The sequence below is a fragment of the Oryzias melastigma genome, linkage group LG24 (assembly GCF_002922805.2).
Source record: "Oryzias melastigma strain HK-1 linkage group LG24, ASM292280v2, whole genome shotgun sequence".
Lineage (NCBI taxonomy): Eukaryota > Metazoa > Chordata > Actinopteri > Beloniformes > Adrianichthyidae > Oryzias > Oryzias melastigma.
The window spans coordinates 18,556,703-18,566,912 of NC_050535.1; the positions used below are offsets into that span (position 1 = coordinate 18,556,703).

At 37.2% G+C, this 10,210-nt stretch overlaps 2 protein-coding genes across 4 annotated transcripts in view; one reads left to right on the forward strand and one right to left on the reverse strand.

Moving 5' to 3' along the window:
* Nucleotides 1–155: 155 nt before the first annotated feature.
* LOC112158097 (toll-like receptor 5) lies at nucleotides 156–5,828 on the reverse strand. The gene is made up of 2 exons (XM_024291291.2): nucleotides 5,675–5,828; nucleotides 156–3,699 (listed from the first exon to the last, which is right to left on the reverse strand). The coding sequence occupies exons 1-2, from the start codon at nucleotides 5,750–5,752 to the stop codon at nucleotides 1,843–1,845; spliced, it is 1,935 nt and encodes a 644-aa protein (XP_024147059.1). The 5' UTR covers nucleotides 5,753–5,828; the 3' UTR covers nucleotides 156–1,842.
* A 1,434-nt stretch (nucleotides 5,829–7,262) lies between these two features.
* The window catches only part of LOC112158098 (dystrobrevin beta), a 45,657-nt gene continuing 42,709 nt past the window's right edge, over nucleotides 7,263–10,210 (forward strand). The window contains exon 1 of one of the 3 annotated variants that reach the window (XM_036210378.1): nucleotides 7,263–7,745. The gene's annotated coding sequence lies outside the window, so the exon portion shown is untranslated. The remainder of the gene's footprint in view (nucleotides 7,746–10,210) is intronic. The other 2 variants (XM_024291292.2, XM_024291294.2) reach the window with 2 other exon arrangements.

Sequence of the window (10,210 nt, forward strand, 5' to 3'; positions counted from 1 at the left end):
ATTTAGGACAACAGGAATTTCATGTTGGACATCCCTTTTTGTGTAGTAAAAAAGCTACTGGGAGCATGTTTTTAATAAATCAAAAGATGGCGGATGTGGGACTTTAAAGTGACAAAAGTGAAGATTTAGATCTAAAAATGATGAAGGAATGTGGATTTTTTTTTTGTTTTAATATTATTTTTATTGATTTTAACATATAATAAACAATAAACAACAACAACAACCACTTAACCCCCACTGTAACTGCACCAGATTATTACAAAAAAGAGAGCAAATTATATCAAACAGTAGAAAATTAAAGAAAAAAAAGAGGACCTCCATAAAGTTCACAATTGTCCAGTAGTGGTGCAGAAACATCCACTTGAATATGTTGTACTTCTGAGTATTTTCCTACGGATTGACATAATTAAAATACATAAAAACTTTTTGGGAATAATGCATCAATGCATGCTCAGATTTATTTCTCATAATTATACATAATTAAATAGTTACAATGATAATGTCATTTAAACCAAAGAAAATAATTTTATATTTTAAATAAAAGAAAAATTTAACTTTATTGTCTCACCGACTTTAATAAATAAAATAATGGCGTAACTGTTCTAAAAAAATCAACTGTTTAATGTATTTGGGTTAGTTGTTTCACTAAATTGTAAAGAATGAACATGATAAAAAATATGAACAAACAACAACCCACAAAAAAACTGTAAATAAACAACATATTTCAAATATGTAATAATATAAAACTAAATTATACACATTTAAGATTATTGTGAGATTAAATTAGATGTCACTGCACTAAAGAAAAGAAACCAAAATAAATGATACTTTCAAAATAAAACGAATAGATAGCCATAAATAATAAATCCAAGCCCCATAATTCAGGCTTCATTAGGATCCTTCACTCAGGATGAGTCAGAGGATCGCCGCTCAGCCTGCAGGATTTAATATTTGATGAAAGTAGAGCTGCTGTTCTATGAAAGCAGGAGCTTTTTTTCCTTTGTCTTCATCACGATGTTAAAAGGAAGAAATCTGGACATGAACCTCCCTCTGCCGTGCTTTAACAGTAGCATTGATGCTGCAGCATATGCAAGCTTCTTATTTAGTGGAGAGTTTTACACTAACTGTCCTTTAATCATTTTTATGACCTGCTCTGCAGCTTTAAGGATGAGCACAGAGCGCCCCCTGCTGTAACATAACAGCAAAGCAGCTGTTTGTCAAGTTATTTGAGTTTTATTAAAAATAATAATGCAGAATTTACTTTTTTAGACTATATTACAACTAAATTTACCACTCCAATAAAAAATATATATATATTTACATTTATATACTATATATTATAAATATAAATTATATATGTATTTATATATATATATATATATATATATATATATATATATATATATATATATATATATATATATATATATATAAGTCTATTTTTCAGATTTTTTGATTAAAAAAAAATCTTAAAGGTAACTGTGTTTACTTCCTGAAGTCTTACTAGTTAAAGTCCACCATGCAGCAGTTGCTAAGCAACAGACAAAACCTAGTTGATGGCTCTGGAGCTCCCCCTGCTGTCCGTATGGCAGAATTACACTTAGAAAATGCTAGCTTTGAAATGAGCTGACTCTGAACAATTTAAATAACTTTTACATTTGTTTGTTAACTTTCGTGTGGCCACAGTTTATCGGCTTTTAATGCTTTCCTCGTGCCACGCAGTTACTTTACACTGACTGTAAAATGATTATAAGTTTGTTTGAAGAAATGTACCGTCTTAAAAAAAACAGATAAGCAAACTATAATTCTATTCTCCTTTTTAAAAAAATATTTTTTAATACTTTATAGTGCATAATCCAGCAGCGACACCCCGCGGAGTTCAGAGGGAAATTCACATCTGAGCTCCTGAACGGGACCCAAGAATGTCACGCTGGTCTGGTTCAACCAGGTCAGGAAGCTCCTCAGCTCTGGACTGCAGAGGAATCTGTTCATGGAGAGACCCACGACGCTGAGGGAGCGGAAAACCGCCGGATCTGGAGAGGCTAGGAAGTTACCCGAGAGATCCAGAGACTTCAAGGTTCCTGGAAGCTCTCCAGGGTGCAGGTACGTCAGGGCGTTGGAGGACAGGTTGACCTTCTCCACAGAGGTGAGGCCCTGGAAGGCCTTCCGAGGAAGAGCCCTCAGTCGATTGGAGCTCAGATCCAGACTCACCACGTTCCCAAAGTGGTCAAACAGATTCTGGCATTTCCCCTGATCCCAAATGACCTGCAGGGAGCTGTCGTGGAGGTCCAGATGTTTGACAGAGTTCTGGCCTGCTTGTGGACCCAGCGTGCACCACTTGACGGCGTTCCCCCCGAAGAGAAGTAAGCGTAGGCGCTCCAGCTGGTTGGCGAGGGCCGGGACATCTCCGAGGTTGGCGATCCTGTTGTTCTGGACGCTCAGATGTGAGACGTTACTTGCAAAGCGAGCGAGTCCATACACTGAAGTCAGTTTATTATCATCCAGGATTAGATAATCCAGACGCGGCAAAGAGGCAGGAGAACCCAGCTCCCGTAGGGAGTTTCCTTTGAGATCCAGAACCTTCAGGTTGGGAAGGCCGCTGAAGGAGTGGTACCCCACAGCACCGATGTGATTGTGAGACAAATCCAGGACCTGCAGGTCCGCCAGGGAAGCAAAAGTGTGGCGGTAGACCTCTCCGAGCAGGTTGTGGGACAGATTGAGCACCTTCAGGTTGGCCTGAAGGCCCTGGAAGGCGTTCCGCTGGATCTGGTTGATGCGGTTGTAGGAAAGGTCAATGACTCTGACCTCTCGGAGGGCTCGGAAAACCCCCGGCTGCAGAGCAAATATCCTGTTTTTGGAGAGACTCAGCGAGAGGACGGAACTGTTGTGCAGACCTTCAAAGGTGCTGTGGTCCGGATCGGGGAGGTTCCCGAACGAGAATCCTCGGCCCATGTGTCCTGACAGCTTCAGGTGGGAGATCTTGGTCCCCTCCAGGGCCCGGAAGAGCAGCTTTAGTTTTTGTGCGCCCAGCATGCTGTTAGATAAATCCAGATCCTGGAAGGACATTCCTCTGAGAGGATTCCCACATCTACTCCAGTCAAAGTGGAGACTCGACATCTGAGTGAGCGGCACCGAGTTCAGGCTGAAGAACCTGAAGTGCTTCCCCCTGAAAGCAGCGAGGTCCGACTCACAGATCTGACCGACGGCGTTCATCTTCAGGTTCACGGCGGTCAGGTTGGTCATGTTTGTGAAGAGCAGAGCCGGCTGAAGCTTCTTGATGTGGTTCCCAAACAGATCCAGAGTCTCCAGTGATCTGAGGGGCTCCAGGTAGGCGTCAGACAGAACCGACCCGTTCAGCCCGCAGCTGCTCAGGTCCAGTTTGTGCAGCGCAGACAGTCCAGCGAAGGCCAGCGGCTCCAGCCGGATGCTGGGGTTGAAGCTGAGCACCAGCCTCCGCAGGCGTCTCTGCCGGCTGAAGGCGCCGTCTCTGATCAGGAGAGGGACGCCCTGCGAGCCGAGATCCAGCTCCTGCAGCTCCTCCAGGCCGGACAGGGAGGTGGCGTTGATCTCACCGATGCGGTTCATCTCCAGGTACAAGTGGGTGATGTTGGGGGCTAAAGGAGGGACCCGCCTGAGGTTCTGGAAGGCGCAGTAGGCCACTGAACCCCTCACGAGGCATGATGGGACGCATACTGGTTGCTGCAGGAGGAATAGAAAATCAAGCCTAAAATTGTGTTTCTGAGTGTTGTGATCAATACAGTGTACTTTTTAATAATAAATCAGAATTATGCTTCTTTTGTGTCATGAGTAAAAACAGAAATATGAAAAGAAACTATCATTTTCTTAATATGTGAAATTATGTTTTACAGTTGACAGAAGCTCGTATGCTTTCCTTTCAAAATAAAAGACGCTTTGTGCCAAACCGGATCATCCCAGTGCAGCTCTGGAACGCATTATATGGGCTTCAAACTAATTAAGGATCAGACTTTTTACCCAAGTTTTGTTTAGTTTTTGAAATCTGTGTATTCTGGAGGAATTATAGAGTAAGCTAGACATCTTCAAGTCATCAGGGATGTAAAAACCTTTATATAGTTTATCATCAAGGTGCATCTCAGCCATAAATTTACAAACTTAACTAATCTAAATGAAATAAATGCTGATTTAGTAACCCTTACTTGAAAAAAAAATCTTTTTTTTATATTTCTTTAGCCAGAGAGCTACTATGGAGAGATAAAAGAGCCACAAGTGGCTCTGGAGCTGCAGGTTGCAGACCTGGCCTAATGAATATGATCAGTTTGGTTTGGTTTTGGTAAAGTTAAATGCAGTGAAAGAACATTTGGAGAAGGAACTATAGACTGGATATGAGATATAGACTGACTGACCCCGCCCCCTCTGGCGTTCCAATCAGGAAGTACCAAAAAGCCAAAATCCCATAGACTTCTATAGAGAAATAATAATTATGTCATAGTAACAACTCTAGCTCGGATATTTTTTTTAACAGGTTCATCTCCATTTTCATGTCCATTATATGTTTTATTTATTCCAAATTAGGCTAGTTATAAACTGACCAATCAGATTTCTCATTGAAAATTGTGGTCTTGCATCCAGTGTTCCAAATGTTTGATGGACAGATTTTCTTCTCGCCCACTCTTGAGTAGTAGAGGTGTGGACTTCCAACAAGATCAAACCTGATTGGCCAGATTTGTTGCCATAGAATCAATGACTCAGACCAACTCGGATCAATTACTGATTACTGACTGTCGCTACAGATCGGGTAGTAACTATGACGTTATCTGGCTCCAACATCGCAACATCCAAATCGACAAAAAATGTCGAAAGAATTGATGTCATGTGGTTGAAGCCAGAAGTAAACCATTTTCTGTGGGTGACACCATGGATATATATGGGTTTAGTCCACAAAAATATAGACTATTTACTTTATCTTGGAAAAAAACCCACAGAAAAACTGCTTAAAATAACAATAAGACAACATCTAAAAAAGAAAAATGGAGTAGAAACACATGCAGAACAGAAAAGTGTTTGGATTCATTAAAGCTACCAGGAAATTCAGTGAAATAAATGAAGCTTATAAGAAAAAAAAAGCTTAAAATTATCTATTTTAAGCAGAAAAATGATTTCGTTAGGTAGTTCTGGATCATTAAATCACCTTATGCTCTAGTCTCTTCCATTCTGGGCAGTAAAACTGTTGTAATACTCAAGCTATTGTATGAGTATTACTCAGAATATATTAGTAATACCTTGTTGTTACAACATAACATTATTACGGTGAGCTTCCATTGGCTGCTCTCACTGTAAATAGCATTAGTGTATTTATTTATTAAACAAAATAAAACCTAAAAATGATATAATTACTTTTTAAAATAGGATTTAGCTAAAAAAAATCAAATTTAACCAACTGCTGATGATATTGTCCATCATAAAAACTGCTTAAATAAACTATAGTTACTGTTTTTCTAAAATATTTCATCTTTGTTTTGTTGTAGCAAACTTTATTCAACTCAAATTCATTACTTTGTTCAATGTAACTGTATTTAAAAACACAAAATTGGATGATTAATATACTGGTAAATAAAGAAAATCAATTCAAAAAAGCAGAAGTTCAAATGAATCATCTCTAAACTGAAAGTAGAAACGCATACAATCGCTTACATACCTGCAGTAAAAAGTAGATGGATATCAGTTTAAGGCTCCACATCTTCTCTGTAAAATGTCTCTCCTTCATTGAGTCCATCCACAGCGGCAGTAACTTCCCTTCTGTTCTGTCAGAGCGTTTTTATCTGCAGCTGTCGACATCCACTCCCGCCTGATGGGGTTTCCAGCCTCAGAATTACGAGACTTTTGTTTGCTTTAGTTTGTAACTCTGGGATCAGACTTTGCTTCACCGTCTGTTTTTTTTCTGCAACCTCCTGTTTCCAGGTTTGTGTTGCAACAGGGTAATTTCCACAGAATGTCCTGTCATTAATTTCTGATTGTTTATTTGAGTTGGACAACTTAAAAAGGGTTTTATTCACTTTATTGGAATGAGTTTTGATAAAAGTCTGGCTTAAACTTTGTAAAAACCTTCATGTTTCTTTAAAACCTGTCATACTTTGATCATAAATCTGAAAGTTTCTCTTGATAGAGTCTCAACCGTTGACATCCAAATAGAAAAAATGTTGAAGATTTTTAGAGAAAGTTACACAAATTTTAGTTAGATTTTTACAAGAAAAATATGCTTTAGTATAGGTCTATAGAAGTCACTTGTGTACAAAATGTTGGCAAAATTTTTGTACAAAAATAAACAAAAAACTTGTTTTGTATTTGTTGTATTTTGTGCTTCATATCAATAAAATGATCATAAAAACATCATCAATACTTCTATAAACATGCTAAAGACTTTTACTTTGAAATCTGTCAGGATTCATCTGAGGGTTCTGATGGGTTCTTGTGTAGATGTTAACATGTACAGTTTGAGACATTTAGTGACAGAAGAATGGTGAATTTCACAACCTCTGGAGAGTGAAGGTTTGTCAAACAATGCAAAGAGGAAGTGGAGTGCTGACAAAAAACTGAGTCAAGATTAAAAGCCTGAGAAACTGTTTTTACAAACAAGAAGGCAGTGATGGAAGTAGGTTGTATTTTAGTGAATCATTGAGCATGTTTGCTATACTTGCTGGTTGGTGTTTCAGAAGTGCAAACTATATTTTTGCTTTTTAAAGTTACCTCAAGCATCTAAACAAAAACAAAAGTTTTAAATTATTTCCATTTTAGAGTCATAATAAGGGAAAAGCATGCTTTGGTGTTAAAAACCATTGACTGTACAAGAGAACTGGACTAATTGACCCCATCATCCTGGAGTTCCAAACAGGAAGTATCTGCTGGCTCCAAGAAGACAAAATCCCTTAGACTTCAATAGAGAAATAAAAAGTCATTCTATTGGTCAAAATAACTATTCTTGCTGTTTTTTTTTTTATGGCCATGTGGATTTATTACATTTTACATTTTCATACCATTTGCTACACAAAATAAGACAAGTTGTTCATTATGATTGTGTTCGAGCTGAAAAATAAATGTGGATATATTTTCCTAAAAAAATGTTTTCTTCTATTTTGGGTTATTAGAGATGGTTTTTATCAATTATTGCAGTGAGCCATGTATCGCATCGTATTGTGAGGAACCCCCAGCCCCAATATCCATATGCTATTTATGACATTTCAGGGATTCCATAGTTTTGATCACAGACACTATAATAGCCTACCTTTAAGTTGGATTCAGTATGATAAAGTTGGCAAGTGGGTCATATCAACATTTGAGTTTTAATGACTATTTTGCTTCTTTGACTTGTTTCTTCACTCTGTGTTTGTAATTCCTGGAATTGTTTAAGAACAGTCTATTTAGATTTTATAAAAGTGGTTTTAGTGTTTTAATTGTAAGAGTAAAATGGGCTGGTTTCATTCCTGAGGGTTTTTCAAAAGAGAAGGGGGCAGGACGGACCCGAGAGGAGTGACTTAAAAAAAAACTTGACTTCATCTCAGCGGTAAGAACCGGCGCTGAGCCGCGGTGGGCGGGCGTGAAACATGTCTCCTCACGGAAATAAATAACGGGACCGGAGGACGATAGATACATGAGCCGAAGAGAGGAGGACAAAACCCGGGGGGAAAGAGAGCTCAGGCTCGGTGGAAGTCAGAGCCTCACGACTCAGAGTTGATGTATTTGGTTACAGATACCTGCTGAAAATAGTCCCGGTGAGTAAAAGTCGTCTTATGTTCCACCTTGGTAGAAGAAAATACTAAACTATACGATCAGTATAAGATTTTGTTTCCTTATAAATGATCGTTTAAGACTAAAAAGTTACAGAATTGTTTGAGTTTGATGTCGGTGGAGCGCATTCATTCGGGGGAACAAGGTGAAGAGGGAGTTAAACTTTCTGCAACATGGCCGCTCGGATGTCACCAAGACTCCCCGAAGTTGGCAAAACTACTACAGTTTTGGAGGGAAATGCTTGTATTTTTTTTTTTATTTCTGGCGAGGAAAAGTGGATTCTGTAAACCGCAATAAAAAGAAAAAAATAGGCGTTCAAACATCGGCTACGTTTCGATAACGTATTCTTTCCGCGTCTTGATTGTGGTAAGGTATGGAGTTACGAAGATGCCATAATTGCTGCATCCTCCGAAAATAAGCCATGAAAATAGATGTGCAAGTTTAACATTTCTAAATGTGTTGAAGCAAAGATAAATTACCAAATTTGTAAAATAAAAATAAGTTAACAACTTTTTTAAACAACATTTTTTGGTAAAATATAGTTTTTAAGTATAAAAATAACTCCCATTATAATCATCATAACTAGTGGGTCAAATTTATTTCGTACTCGAGACCAGGGCTGCCACAAACGATTATTTTGATTGTCGAATAATCACCTATTTTTTTTAATTTTTTTTTTTAGATTGGTCGAGTAATCAGGTCATGTGCAAAGTGGATCCATCTTTAATTTTTATCTTGTTAAAAATAAAGACAATTAAGATGATAGTTTATTAACCTTTTAATGAATCATGTAGCGTCTTGCCTTCATTAGTTTCTGGTATTAAATCAAGATTAAATCAAATGAGGTCAGCATCTGAAACAAGAAACTACTATTCACAAATGATAAAATTTTGGTCTCTCTGACTCAAATTTTTAAAAAGTGCATTTTTTGGTGCTGAACGCTCACAACTATGTTTAACTTTACTACACTCTGACTCCATATAATATGAAGTAATGACTATTAAATTAGCCGTCGACTATTTTAATAGTCAATTAGTCGTTGATTAGTCGACTAATCGGCAGCCTTATTGGACGCACCCATTGCACAAATTATGGAGTGCAATGCCATTACTAGTAATGCATTTTTATCGAACAATATACAAATATTTTTACATTTTAGATAGAATATTACAACACAGTCGCAGTAAAATGCGTACATATTCCACGACTTTGCACTCTGAAATACTGTGTATAATATACGCCAAACACGCTTTTTGCGTGCATATGATACGCAATGGTAGAGAATGGGTTGCGCCGGCGTACAATATACACGACTTTTTAGGTTTCGTTTTGATCACGTGGTCAGAAATCCTCCGGCTCTTTTCTAAATGACGTCGTTCCCGGTTAAGGTTAGGATTACGGTTATGGTTAGGGTTAGAAAAGCAAATTGTTCGTTTGTGGGGCTGTCTGTGATGCTCACGGCTCCACCAGGGGACGTGTCAAACGTGGAAAACACATTTTAACACGTTTAGGACCGCGCGTATTATATGCACGCAAAAACCGGTTTTGGCGTATATTATACACGGTATTTCCCAAATCGTGGCATATGTACGCATTTTGCTGAGACTGGGCTGAATATTAAAACTTTTCAGAATTGTATTCTAAATATGTTTACATTTTTATGTTTGTTCAAACTAAATGCTAATCAAAATGACTTAAGAAAAAAGTTCATCAAAACTACTCTAACAATATTAATGGAAATACTGTTAATAACTCAATTGTCTATGTATAGTCATTTTTTTTTTCTTTTTACTCTCAATTTTACCATTTTTGATCCATCTTTAAAAAACAAAACAAACAAACTTTTGGGGGGCATGGCTGTTGTTCCATAGAGTTGGACCACATTATACCTAGGTTTTGAATAAAAAACTGCATTTAGTGTTCATTTTGGAAGGAGCTGTAGTCCATAAAAGTACACGACAGTTCTAAATGAGCAGATTTTTATATACACTTTACAATGTGGACTTTATCCAGTGCTTATGCAATTATAAACATTTTAAATAACTCTATGTTTTAATGTAGACTAAAACAAAAGGTTTAGTACATCATGGTAGAGTTCCTTAGATATTGTGTTCTTATAAGTAAATTTTTAATTAATATATTATTTTTCCTTTTTTTCTTTTCAATTTGAGATTTGAGTCAGTCTTCACCTACTGAATCTCAAATAACATAAGCCCTTAATACTGCATAATTTAATTATTTGACTCCCTATATAGGTTCATTTAAAACTTACATATGCAGATTATAAATTTACAGATGTCGTGGAAATTGAAGCTTGACATTCTAACTTTACTTTAAAGTTTTCAATACATTTTGTTTTTTTTAATTGAAAGCATAAAATCTGAAACGTGAAATGCTTAAAAATAAAAATGAGAGGCTTATTACAGGTCAAAAGAGTTGGGAAGAATTT